This window comes from Sinohyriopsis cumingii, chromosome 6 (genome assembly GCF_028554795.1).
Source record: "Sinohyriopsis cumingii isolate HCF-2022 chromosome 6, ASM2855479v2, whole genome shotgun sequence".
NCBI classification, from domain to species: Eukaryota; Metazoa; Mollusca; class Bivalvia; order Unionida; family Unionidae; genus Sinohyriopsis; species Sinohyriopsis cumingii.
The window spans coordinates 123418394-123433003 of NC_142966.1; the positions used below are offsets into that span (position 1 = coordinate 123418394).

The window sequence follows — 14610 nt, forward strand, 5'->3', positions numbered from 1 at the left end:
AGAGCATATTTTTAACAACTGCCATACACTTGAAAAAGAAAGGGCTAAGTTTAAAGTTAAACAGCATAATATTGGATCCCCTGCAACATACCCAGAATTCTTGATGAACACAAACCCCAATATTAATCTAACATTCAAAAATATCATAAGTTTTATACACGAATCCAATCTAATCAAAAAAATCTAAGGAAGTAAATCAAAGACCAGTTAAAAATATTACAAATCACTGTTTGGGAATTATGACGACCGGCTCGGTCTCGTGGGTTCACAGACACACAGCCGTTCATAGCCCGAATAATAAAAACCAGGTAAGGACGAATATTACAAAATCACTGTTTGGGAATTATGACGGCCTGCTAGGTCTCGTAGGTTCATAAACTGACACAGCCGTTCATAGCCCGAATAATAAAAACCAATTAAGGCCACAAAAAATTAAAATAGGAAAATAGGAATTAATTAAAACAGGACTCCATAATAACATACAAACAACCATAAAACAAGTTTTCATTCCAAACCAATAAGATAAGGAATCAAAATAAATAAGGAATTCATGAAGAAGAAAAAAGAAAAAGAAAAAAAAAATACTCCTAACCGTCTCCTTGTCTCTAAAACAACATCTGGCTGAACTTTTAAATCAAGCTTCTACAGCTATTTCTATTAACATACTCAGCCAAATCCAGGCAATGTTGGCAGACGACCCTGAAGAATTTGAAACTTCCACGCTAACAGCGGCTCTGGAATTATCATCATCCTGCACCACCTAAACAGAGTGGAAAAAAGGAAGGCTCTGTCTACCGGAATATGGGACTGGAAAAGGCAATTGATGATATCAAAAAAGCGGGCCACTTCGTCAATGCCACAAGACCAGGTGTCCTAATGTGACGTCATCGCTGCCGACCAATCGTAGCGGGAGTCACATACTGCTTGGTTTGACACCTGGGGCATTTCAATCCAACTAAGAAACACGAGTGTGTGGTGTGACTATTCCCACTCATGTTTATTAGCCTTTCAGTCAGGTTGTTAAGGACTAGTTAGTCCTACACCTGAGTGGCTAAATTAAAAAGTACTCTTTGAGTACATAAAAGCCTGGGGGATGAGGCTCCTTTTCCTTCCCCCAGGAGTAATTAAAAATCACGCAGTGCGTGAATAAACAAGTGGTACATGTTCAAAAGAACGAAAACCACTATAATCCAACTAAATAACTAACTAACTTTTGTTTTAGGGGGATGTTTTCCTTCACGTCCGCGCTTTTAGTATAAATTGAAACTCGCTCGGCAGTCTAGCTACCCTTGTTGATTGATCAACACTTGAGAATGAGCAGAAGGCTAGCAAAACTGTTGGAACTTCATGTGCACCTGGAATATGCCAGGCACATACTAAATGAACTGGCCGCGGAAGCCATTGTAGAAGAGGGAAGGATGAAAGAGGGGGAGAGAAGAAACAAAGAAGAGGAGGAGAGAAGAAAAAAAGAAGAGGAGGAAAAGGAGAGAGGAATGGCTGTACCACAACCACAAGAAGAAAATTTCAGAATCCCAGAGACAGAAAATTGGGATTCTGAAGCCACTTATCCCGCCTCTGCTCTCCCCCCAAAAAGAGTGAAAAGAGACTGGGGAAGAAGATGTGTGTGTGGTGCCAGGCCTGGAAGGTGCCATCATTAACCAGGTGCCATGGAGTTAAAAAAAACAGCCCTTTTCAGGGCTACCCAAACCTTTAGAAAAGAAATAGTAATCGATTTGCCAATGTGTGTAGGTAGAGTAGTGTGAATATAAACACTGACTCTTTTTTCCGTGTGTGTGTGTGTGTGTGTGTATGTTTGTAAGCGCTCACGTACTTTTGTGTGGATAGTAGATTTGGGTTTCATTTTAATGCTTTGCGTGTGTTGATAGTAGATTTGGGGTTTGTTTATTGCTGCTTCACGTATGTGAATAGTAGATCATATGAAATGAGAAAAGTAGGGGATGTTTTCCTTCACGTCCGCGCGTTTTAAGTGATAATCGAGGTAATATCAATTTTATGTTTTAGGGGATGTTTTCCATCACGTCCGCGCTTTCACTATAAGAACCCACAGTATTCGTCGTTCAAACCATTCTACAAAGAATAAAAAAGAAGATGGCTTCAAACCAACTTGATAAAATGAAAACATTGCAAGACGTCCTGGACAATTTGGGTATGATGGAGCAAATGTTAGTGAGGTTAAACGAGGATCACTATTCTTATAGTCCCCATCGAGTGAAGATGGAGATCAACAATTTAAGAAAGGTAAAGGAAATGATAAGTGATCTGATGAAAGAAATAAAGGAGGAGAAGGAGGATGAAGAGGAAAGGATAAGGATGAGAGTATGGAACGAAAAAATTGAAAAGGAAGAAGAAAATGAGAAGAGGAAGAAAGAAGAGGAGGAGAAGAAGAAAGAAGAGAAAAAGAAGGAAGAAAAGAAAGAAAAGAAGAGAAAGAGTGTAGGACAGAAAATAAGAAGCTGGTGGAGAAATAGAAGAAATTAAAAGAAGAAGAAGAAGAAACCCAAAGGCCCTTTTCAGGGCCACCCACATCTCTCGAAAAGAGATCGACTTTCAATTACCTACCCCCTTTTTTATTTTTATTTTATTTTTATTTTATTTTATTTTTTTTTTTTTTTAAAAACAAAAAATAGAGACCCTCTCTGTTTCAATTTTCGCCTGTTCCCTTTCCATAGACCCATCTAGGTCGGGACCATATTAAAATAGGGTCCCGACCCTGTTCCATTTTCAATTCCCCTTGAGGCTAGAGTTGCCCATGATTTTTTCCCATGTTCAATTTCCCTTGAGGCTAGGTTTGCCCATGATTTTTTCCCATGTTAAATTTCCATTGAGGCTAGGTTTGCCCAAGGGGTCCTGTAATGCTAATTTCCATTGAGGCTGGGGTGCCCCTATTCACTACTAATGGACCTTCTGTGGTGTAACGTGTTTGCCCACGCCTTATTATCTAATTGCCACAATTTTAATTTTATAAAGATTATATCTAACAACTTCAGTATACTTGCAAATCGTTGTAAATGCTTCATTTCAAACTGTACAGGCACAATGTAATGCTTAGAATAAGAGTTATATTCTATGTCAGCTCAAAAGACTCTTGTTTCCTCAGCTTCGGATTCCTCCAGCAGCCATAGTGTAGTGGGTAACAACGCTCACCTGTGTAATGAGTGAATAAAGTTCGACCCGATTGTTCACAATTACACTGATCTTGTCGTGCAACTCTTTCTTTTACACGACTAGGATGCTGTTTGATGTTCGTTCAGGATATTAATTATCCATAAAGAAGTTTCATGTTTATTTTGGATACCGCCGAATGTAGGTGTTGCTTTGTGGATCATATCGTTTGTAAGCTTTAGAGTTAATGCACGCAAGAGGTTGGGGAATGAGAAACTCCACAGAACTGCAAAATTACAACTGTTCGGTACGAATAAGCAAATGAACATCCCAGTTTTCAAGCTCATCTGTACTTAATACCGAACACCAAGCCCGGGCAGGTATTTAGCATATCATATACCAGAAAGCTACCTGTGATAATCCGGTTTTGCGGTTGATGGATTCGAAATAAACATCATTAAAATTATTTCCGCACCCTCTACTTTAGATTATGATTTTTTACTTAGTTGACTTGCATATAAAGGTACTTAAATACTTAAAGTTAAAATATAACGTATATTCGTTACACTTACATGACAGACTAGTTTATTGCCAAATGTATAGCACTTTTAGAAATTGCATATACAACCGTCCCCATTTTTTTTATATTTGTACATTGTAATTGTATTATGAAAAGTAATTTAGATATCAATGAAAAGACGTCTTGGGTTTAGTCAGGAAGTGTGAATGTTAACTTTAAAATATAAAAGTTACAAATGAAATGTTTCTCAAGCCAATCTTTGTAGTGATGATTTTTGAATGTACATACATCCCCTATAACACACACACACACACACACACACACACACACACACACAAATTGAAGACGTACGGGCTTCTGTTAAACGGGACCCTGTGCTCATAATTATCAGCGCTGGTTAGTCTATCAAAACTTTTTAATTTGTATTTTTCTTCAATTCTTTTAAAAACATGTTTTTAATATTAAACGATTTAAGATTTCAATTGACGAATTCGGTAAACTTTGTAGATGAGTCGAATCCATATACATTCTATTCTTAATATAGCTATTTATTATTAGAAGAAATTAATTTCATTTTGTTTGGGATTCATTTTAAAAAAAAAAATATTACAGACGATGCATGAACGGTCTCATAGCCCTTCATGCAATGACCGTATTGAGTTTTCAAGCTTAATGGCCAGTACAGTGTACAACATGATGTTCAGTGTTAATTACTTGCAACTTGAATGATCTTCGAGAAGCAAAGTTTTTTTTGTTATCATAATTATCATCATCGTAGTCGCCATTATCATCATCATCCACTTCTTCTTCTGCTTGTGAATTTTAGAGCTCGATTTTGGATTCGACCGGGAAACAAATATTCAAGGGTGTGTGTGTGTGTGTGTGTGTGTGTTGGCGTGTGTGTTGGCGCGTAGACTGTTGACACAGTTTATGCAACTGTTAAGTATTGACCAATATGAAGAGAATCGCCTTCTTTGAGCGACCATTTGACCTATTTCAATATGACCTCGGGAATCGAACCCGAAATTGAAAAGCTGCAAAGCAGCTGCATTAGGACAATTATCTATTGTTACAACGACCACGCATGTTTACAGCTGTTTTATCGTAATAACAAATATGATCATAACATTAGTTTAGAATGGTTATCATTTTAGTCTAAGAATTGTCAAACCAGCATGTATATATGAGAAGAATGAGTCACCATTGTAAATATATATTTGTCATTGCTGGTTCTTTGCAGTACATGTGTGCCATGCGTTGTGTTTTAAAGGTATTATATGTAAATTGAGGTCTATCATTTAGGTCTAAGAATTGTCAAATCAGGATGTATAAAGTTGAAGAATGAAAAACCACTATAACTAGATATTTGTCATTGCTGGTTGATTCAGTGGCTCATGTGCAATGTTATGTGTCTTACAGATATTATAAAACAAATGAGATCTATGTCAATTATTATTTTACAGGGGATCTTAATTGTGCCTGCGCATTTCACTCCTCACATCAACATATAACATTTAAAATCAAACATTTAATTTTATACAATACTGTTTTGTCAATTTACAGAACTGATGGGTATTATTATACCTGTAATTCATTTGTTTATTTTTTACTAACTCTTTTCAAGGTTACTGTGTGGACATGACTCTTGAAGTTGCCAAATTCATTGGTTTCGATTATAGAATTGAACTTGTTCATGACAATATGTTCGGAAAAAAGATGGAAAACGGTTCCTGGAACGGAATGATTGGAGAACTCTTGGACAATGTAAGATTTTGATATCATTTTCTTCCTGTATACCGATTTCCAAAATATACACATAGTAAACTAGCATTTTCATTATTGATTTATTCAGTGGTTCTCAAGGTAATTAACTTACAGCTGATTATGTAGCAGCACATCTGGGTCAACGTTTTTCACATGCTTTTAATATCAAACGATTTAATATTTCAATGGACGAATCTCTCTCTCTCAAATTTTGCTGTATTTATTTATATCTTGGGACTTAAAGATGAGTCCTGATGTTGCTCAGCAGTTTTGTGTAACAGGCAGGTAAAAATATGATAACTTACGCCCTATCCCATTCAATATTTTCTGGCGATTTACGGCCGCTATTACTCAAAATAGAACAGAGTTAAAAACAGACTTCTAAACAAATTCCAAGACTGAATTGGACCGTCTTGTACTTTTTGTACAAATTAAACCGCCTGTCCTCAAATATGGCCACTGTAGTTAAAATCCGTAACCTTTAAACTACTTTTTTCCCCTGAATAATCGCTCAACAGAGCTGGACCAAATTAGTTTTAACATCTTTGATTGCCAGAAAATATTGAATGGGATAGGGCGTAAGTTATTATAGTTTTATCTACCTGTTACACAAAAATACTGAGCAACATGAGCACACATCTTTAAGTCCCAAGATATAAATAAATACAGCAAAATTTGAGAGAGAGAGAGAGAGAGAGAGTTTGCATATTAGATCACTGTTAAAATCTGACAGTATCTTAGCGGCACCTCTGCATATGCAGTGTTTGTCCCCCTGGGATTATCATTACCCCTTCTAAGATGCTAAAGCGAAATGGAGTAATATCTGGCACAATGAAAACATGAATCTTTGAGCTAATAATTTGGACAATAAAGAAAGAAATTCGGACGATTTGAAAGCCTCCTTAATCAAAAAGGAGATAGTGAAAACTGAACTGGATAAAATTAACACAATGGGCAATGCATGCATGATGGATTGATATATGTACTATATTTAAAAGATGATGACCACTATTTATAATTATCCTTTTATGTATTCATTGCCAATAATGTTTTGGATAGATGAAATAGAAGTATTTATGGAACTTTCATGAAGATCGATTGCTAGGATCTGTAATTAAATTAGCGGATACGGTAGGCATCACAAAGCAAGGCGATCTTTCGTACGTTTTGTTCATTATGCCGGTCAGGTTTGCATGTACTAAGGGCCAATCAGTAGAGAGAATACTGCTCCACAATTTCATGTGATTATGTGGACCAATCAGAATCACTTAAAGTGATATGTTAACACGTTTTCATATAAAAATAATATGAAAATGCACATACTTTATGTAAAGTGTTCCGACTATGTAATAATATAGATGCTGCCTTCCTGACAAAACATAATAAAACTTTTATAAAAACCAATGCTATTAGATTCTGCACAGAAAACCGTTCCTATCCAGGTATTATCCAAAATATGACTGGTTTTCTATCTGGTAACATATTCTTTCAGATAAAATACAGCGTGCTTCTTTAGAAAAGATAATACCTGTATTAATTATTATAGCAACCATGGATGATCCACAGTAGGAATGTATCGTGAAATACAACATTAAAGTTTCTTTCAGACTTTGCTATAACGCCTTTTCGTTTAGAAAGCTGACCTTGCAGTGGCACCACTCACTATTACAATGGAGAGGGAGAAGGAGGTCCATTTCTCGAAACCTTTCATGAACGTTGGAATCAGCATCATGATAAAAAAGCCGGAGAAAAAGAAACCTGGCGTCTTCTCTTTCATGCAGCCGTTTACACTGGAACTTTGGCTTGCCATTGTTGTCAGTTATTTTGTCGTTGGTGCCGTGGTATTTCTTGTGTGCCGGATTAGCCACGAAGAGTGGCAAAGGCCGTTGAAATTCGGGCAGCAAAGATTCAATATTTTTACACTGCCAAATTCGCTATGGTTTGCAATGGGATCGTTGATGCTCCAAGGTAGTGATGACACATGTCCAAGGTGAGCTACATCACTATTATCTATTGTAATATGGTATAGTCAACAGTTTCACGTATGCATGTTGTATTATGTGCTCACTCTCTCTCTCTCTCTCTCAGCTTATTTTAGATCAGACAAACGCACAATTATCTAAATGGGTAGAATAAGACATGCATTGGTTTATGTTTATTGAATACAAATGCTTTTTATCTTCAAAGACAGGAGTGGTTTTGTTTCTTTTTGTTAGGTTAACACAGTAGAGTCGTAAAAATATGCTGATAAAATTATTAACTAGCTATGCAAAAAAAGTGCTAAAATACATTTCAAAAAAAAAAAAAAACAAAACCATGCATATTAAAAATATAGGACAAAAAGTTGGACAAGACAACGTATATACGTGCTCAACTCACACTTTTTTGATTAGTATAAATACTCTGGAAAATACATGTCACAAGAATGCACACACACACACACACACACACATTATTTATATATATATATATATATATATATATATATATATATATATATATATAGAGAGAGAGAGAGAGAGAGAGAGAGAGAGAGAGAGAGACATATATGAACAAATGCCTAGGAATTAAAGGAACTGAGTTCTGCAAGAAAAACAAGTGGATCAATAATCAATCAATAATCCTCTCATGCAAGAAACCAAATGCTAAAGCAAAACGTAACAATTAAACATAACATGTTACACACAAGGCAGAGGTAGAAGTTTAAAAATATAAATCTAAAATGTGAAGTAATATCCATCTAGCGCTAAGTTTAAGAGCATAAGCAACATTTATGCAAGCTAGAAGCAAATCCACAAGACTAGAAACCGAAACACTACACATGCGGTAGATTATGGCAGCAGCAACGTCTTTAAATATATGTCTACATAATACACTCCTGACCATGTACTCAACATTAAATTTAAAACAGTAGAATTTTAGTCAGCTGGAAAACTGTTTGGGAGAGAGATCCAGGGTTTAGCTGCTGCATACCTTGTACCCGTACCTGGATGTCTTTATATTCGGAATCACCAGGAATGCTACATTGCCAGTCATTCTTCAATTATTATTATCCCCATGCGTTTGTTATGATCTTTTAAGATATATTAATTTCGTTGGTGAATAAATCCTCAAGACATTCGTTAGTTTTCTTTGCATGTTCACTAACTTGAAACATATCAGGTATTGATTTCGTTTTATTATCTTAAATTTCCATGACTTGAGAGCTTTTAAAGTTGCTACAGTAGTATTCAATAATGCTACCAGTTTTCATCACTGTATCAATATGTGTCAACAAAGACCGTGCCACAGATTAGTGTAGCTATTGCTGAAGTGTAACGATCCATGTCAGTCATATCAATATTCACACGAAATCAGAAAACAACTTTGAATTCTCGTGAACAATGGAAACAGACTACCTAATAGATGCTCTATTTTGTGCTTAGGCACTTAAAATACATTTAATCTAGGCTTAAAATACATTTAATCTAGACTTAAAATACATTTAATCTAGACTTAAAATACATTTAATCTAGACTTTAAAAACATTTAATCTAGACTTAAAAACATTCAATCTAGACTTAAAATACATTTAATCTAGACTTTAAAAATATTTAATCTAGTCTTTAAAAACATTTAATCTAGACTTAAAAACATTCAATCTAGACTTAAAATACATTTAATCTAGACTTAAAATATTAAAAAATTTAATCTAGACTTAAAATACATTTAATCTAGACTTAAGATACAATTAATCTAGACTTTAAAAAAAATTAATCTAGACTTAAAATACATTTAATATAGACTTAAAATACATTTAATCCAGACATAAAATAAATAAAATAATCTAGACTTAAAATACATTTAATCTAAATTTAAAATACATTTAATCTAGACTTAAAATACATTTAATATAGATATGCCTTCTTCTGTCAGACCCTTGCTATCTTATAATAAAAATAAGTTCATCCAGTTTTTTTTATCCATCGCATGTCGTCAATGAATTTACTTCTTGAACAAATATATTTCTCCAGAAGTAATTCAACCATTCCAGCTTCATAAATGAAATAATGTCCATTGTATTCACTTACCACTTCAGCTGGAGTATGTTCTCCAAAACCCCTCACACGTACAGTTTGTTTTTCAGGTTTGTTATCAAACCCAGTTGCAGAACAATGATATGTTGCACTGCTTGTTAGTTTTTACCTCTGGTAAATCAAAATTACACATTTACTCTCTGGTTTATCTATTTTCTTTTTTCCATTCATTTATATCATTCGTCCTATTCTTTATCTCCCTGTTTATTCGACATATAAAATTGTCTTTAATATCCCTATGCTCTGATATTATTCGTTAAATAGGCAGTTCTTTCCTATGTTTCTTAGCAACATTTGTGAAAAAAATCGTTGAAACTCTCTACCACACATGTTTGATCTGAAATAAACCCACAATTTCTTGTAGGATCACTCAGTTCTGCGATAAAACAACGGTATTTACTAGGAAAAGTCTGATCTTTGACAACAAAATCTTTTATTATTTATTCTGTCTGAGCTGAATTGGAAAAAGTTGACTTTTATGGCTAAAGGTTCGAGGTTCTCACCATATTCCTCGTGTTTTGGACATTCTGGATGTCTGATATTTAAATAATAGCTGAGCTCATCCGTATATAGCTTTTCAAAGGTTGCCATTACAAAAGGAGCTGATTGCATTCTTTGCTTTGTGTTATGCGTTTCATTTAAGAGGTGCAGGATCCTCATTCACATTAGTAATTACTCGAAACTCCAGTAAACAAAATCGGGATTGTTAAATATATAGGCTACAAAAAAATGACCAAACGTAGGTCAGCGCTCAATTATTTTTTTCTAAACAAAACCCTTAAAGTTGTGGTAAGTATATTTACCGAAAGTTCTTATTGCTTTGACCGTAGTGAAAACCATATAATGGAAACCTTCCAGTTACAGTGTCATATTAAAATTATCTTTACACAAGTAAACATGCATAATTACATGCATGAAAGATTGTTTTGAGTGACTATCTGTGGCCTGTTATTGATATTGTGTTTCTTCCTCAGACGATGTATTGCTCTGGATAGTGAATAATTAACAAACAAATCTATTGGGTTGTTTATGTCTATTAAGTAATTTCTTTCGTTACAAATTAAAAACTATTTTCTATTGAATCTTTATTGTGATAGGAAAAACAATTACAAAGCATCCTGAAAATTCAGAGTGTTTCCTTTCCTGATCCAAAAGATATTGCAGAAACTAAGGTACTAATTCCTTCTCAACGCATCTGTAATATTTCAGGTCTACTTCCGGTCGCATTGTTGGAGGGGCGTGGTGGTCGGTAGTTTTGATCTGCATTTCATCATACACCGCAAATCTTGCAGCATTTCTTACAATTGAGAAGCTTCTCACCCCTATCGAATCCGCGGATGACTTGGTAAAACAATCAGAAATTGCATATGGAACTTTAGATTCTGGATCAACGCAAGAGTTTTTCATGGTAAATATAAATTTAAGTCAAACTTTACATTTTCCACATGGAGTATAGAATGCTACATTAAATATTTATTATGACTTCATTTTAAGGCGAGGGTATCTTTTTACATTTGAATGTCTAGATGCGGTAATAATGTAACCTAACTATCAGAACAATCAATAATCCTCTCATGCAAGCAATTTTACGTTCTATTTCTACTCATCTTTCTCGTTCTTTTGAATCCAGTCCTTGACATATATTACCCAATCCAATCACCACAGACGAAAGTTTTAGTTTTAGTTTGACGTGTTTGTGCATTATTTTCTCGTATAATTAAAATGACCCACACAATACAATTTGTTGAACAATATACCCTTGATATTCATGATTTTGTTTAGAAATCTAATGTTCCAACATACAAGGCCATGGCGAATTACATGCTAACAGCCCATCCTTCAGTATTCGTCGCAACTATAGAAGAAGGAATAAACAGAGTACAGAATTCCAAGGGCAAGTACGCATTCTTATTAGAATCGGTTTACAACGAGTACGCCAACAGCAGAAAGCCTTGCGATACGATGAGAGTTGGACCCAACCTGAACAGCAATAGTTATGGAATTGCTACTACCAAAACATCAATACTGAGGTAGAGTTTTCGTTTGTCGCGATTACGTCAACATTGTTACTGATATGTTGCCATCGGTGTCATTGCATGCATTCGTAAGCGTGCCCTTACATCTGGCAGTCGAATATTCTTGCAAATTAAATTCCGCCTACACTAATTGAAAGAGTGTTATCATATGAATGTGATGATTTACGGGAATGAAAAAAGGACAACCAAAGATATTAGATTGTAGACGATATACGAAGCGCTAACATTTGTCTAATATTGTTTTTGATGGTTTAAATGTTTACGACCCCACCATTCATTTTCAATTAAGTAAAGTGCTCGATATTTACCGTGATTATCCTTAACTTTTCTCTGACAGGCAGGTTACATGAATCAGAAGCAAATACATTGTTAAAAATATAACTGCATTAGCAACAACATCCCTAATTTTTCCTCCCCATCCGGGAGAAGTCACTTAATTCTGAATCCGAAGCGGAATAATAATAATAATAATAAATATCAACATATTTAATAACTATTACTCTTTTTGCTCCCCCCCCCCCCCGAGAATACGCCGGAAGAAGCAAACTCATAGTTTTAGAACTGTACATGCTCGTATTTTTAGCTCGGCAAAAAGAAATCGCATAAGATGTATATTATATGCCAGTTCATGGTAGAGGAAGATGCTTAAAATATTTGATAAATACTGAAATTATATTGAGGCGGCATTATGCAAAGCAATATAAATCGTGAATCAACAGAGAAACCTGGTCAAAACAAGTACTAACTCTGTCGAAATGGTAATATTTATCCTAACAATTCTACTTTATTATTTTCATCCAGTGCAAACTCGTTGTTTATGAAGTTCCTTTTATTTCACAGAGATGAGGTAACGTATGCAGTCCTCAGTTTGACAGAGGACGGTACATTGTTGAAATTGAAAAAGAAATGGTGGGTGGATAAAGGAGAATGCGGTTTTGATACAGGACACAGAGTAAGCATCTTTCACGTGACTAAATATATTATAAAATATAGAAAGACTATATTGCGCAGAGATGATGGGGTCAGTCTGCACGTCAACTGTCCTCGATTCGACTTCCAGTTCCAGCTTTGTAATGATATGCCGTCCCCTCTGCCTAGAAAATAACAAAGAAATCTCACTTGCATTATGCTGCATACGTATGCAACATAATGTGACGTAACAAGAATAAAGTTGATGCAGTTATATCTGATATGCAGACTGACATGTTTATAGCAATTTAAAAAGTATCAGCATGTTTTCAAATCAACTATATTTATCCCAGGAATATAATACTTTTTTATTTTATGTTTTAAGTACTATATAATATACAACACATACATGTAATCGTTTTCTATCTTCCCTGAACGTAACTTTTACTAAATTATAAAAAATATACATAATGTTCTTGATAAAATATGAAAAGCTAACCCAACCAAACTATTCCTTTGCATAATAAAAATATAATAAAAATTTGACATCTTAACATACTAAAAAGGGTATATATATATATATATATATATATATATATATATATATATATATATAAATATTCTGCTCCGTTACACATTCTTCTTTTGCGCTTTGTGTTGGGCTTCAAAAGTTTCAAAATTATGTGCCACGTAAAACAGCTAAAACAGTAAGAACAATAACATTTATAAAACACTCATGTGAACCGTTTGTTTCCTCTTCCCCAACTAGGAGTCCAAGAAAAAGAGCCTGTCTCTCAGTAATGTTGCAGGTGTATACTTTATTCTCATCACTGGGTTAGTGATGTCAATCATAATTGGAGTTGTAGAATTCATCTTCAACAAACGAAGGCCTGATAAAAACGGGGTAAGTTCATTCAATCACATAAGATATTCGGTACGTTTCTGTTACTCTTTGGTTCAAGTAATTTACTTACATCTGCAAGATTATCTGTACATCATAACTTTACTATCATGTAAATGACTATGATTTTTTATGTGTACGTATGTGCTATTTTGTAGGTACATTTCCTTCTCTTTTTTGCGCAAAATTTTTCGTCTTCTTCAAAAATTAGAAAATAATTTCTTTAAAAGGCATTTCAATCACATCAAAATTGGCTTACAAAGCAATCACAGTGCATCTAAATGTTTTCTTAGAAGTTTGATTCCCCTGGACATGTGATACGAGAGAATATTGATTTGTTAACATGATTTTACTATGTTCTATAACCCTTAGTGTTATTAATATTTATTTCTATTATTTGCTGACTTTTCTTACAGAGTATATGTTGTATGCATTTGTATTTTGTACCTGACCGTCGTGTAAATTCAAATTCAGTATATCTGATTAGAGACATTGATTATGAAAAGAACATTATATATATAGCTAATATTTCGCTGTGAGTATATATTAAATATTAGGATCAGTATCAGTGGAGATGAACATGTTTATCGTAATCTGATTCTAAGACATTGGTATTCCCCGCATCGAAAATCTGGTGCACCTGATATTTTCCATGTTCTTTACGATAACGATAGAAATATACCTAATTTTGTTTACAGCTTAGAATGTTCAAGAAATGAACTTTTTTACCTTCATTCTGGTTCTGCTTTTGTATCTTCGTTTTTTATATAATGTTACTTACTTGAGAAATTACCCATTCGTGCCTTAACGCCTTGAAGAATCAGTCTTATTGTGCTCAGTATTTCAATTGGGTGGAATTATTTCTTCAAATTATTATTCACTGGAAATACAAAGTCTTCATTAATACAATTCTTAGGCAGAACCATTAACTTGGAATTTTAGTGAATTCAGGCGAGGGCACTTTTGGATTATATTACTGTGATGTATTAAAAGACTGTTAGCACATCATCACACTTCAGGACATCGGCACATTACCACATTCGAGACAAAAGGCACATCAACACATTCAGTGTTGAACCTTATTTGGAATATCAATGGAATTCATCTAGAACTTGACACAGTTGGACTTGTTATAGAAATTGTTTGACTATTTGGGACTTAATTTACAATATTGTAAGTTCTTTTTAAATCTTAAATTGCATGCTAGAGAAATAAATTATTTGTTAAATTTGTCACCATCTATTGGTTTTCGCCCATTTCTCCTATTTAGTTTAAGACCAT

At 34.3% G+C, this 14610-nt stretch overlaps 2 protein-coding genes across 7 annotated transcripts in view; one reads left to right on the forward strand and one right to left on the reverse strand.

Annotated features, from left to right (window-relative positions):
* LOC149797873 (glutamate receptor 2-like) overlaps positions 1–14610 on the forward strand; it is a 179220-nt gene that overhangs the window by 163873 nt on the left and 737 nt on the right. The window contains exons 11-16 of the mRNA XM_089960812.1: positions 5268–5407; positions 7042–7397; positions 10693–10891; positions 11266–11513; positions 12360–12471; positions 13198–13332. Of these exons, the coding sequence (XP_089816938.1) occupies positions 5268–5407; positions 7042–7397; positions 10693–10891; positions 11266–11513; positions 12360–12471; positions 13198–13332 (1190 nt within the window). The remainder of the gene's footprint in view (positions 1–5267; positions 5408–7041; positions 7398–10692; positions 10892–11265; positions 11514–12359; positions 12472–13197; positions 13333–14610) is intronic.
* The window catches only part of LOC149797874 (exocyst complex component 1-like), a 169353-nt gene continuing 166788 nt past the window's right edge, over positions 12046–14610 (reverse strand). For 3 of the 6 annotated variants that reach the window (XR_016421906.1, XR_016421903.1, XR_016421901.1), the window contains one exon: positions 12046–12613. The gene's annotated coding sequence lies outside the window, so the exon portion shown is untranslated. Of the gene's footprint in view, positions 12614–13172; positions 13319–14110; positions 14210–14610 lie in introns of all 6 variants that reach the window. The other 3 variants (XR_016421905.1, XR_016421900.1, XR_016421902.1) reach the window with 2 other exon arrangements.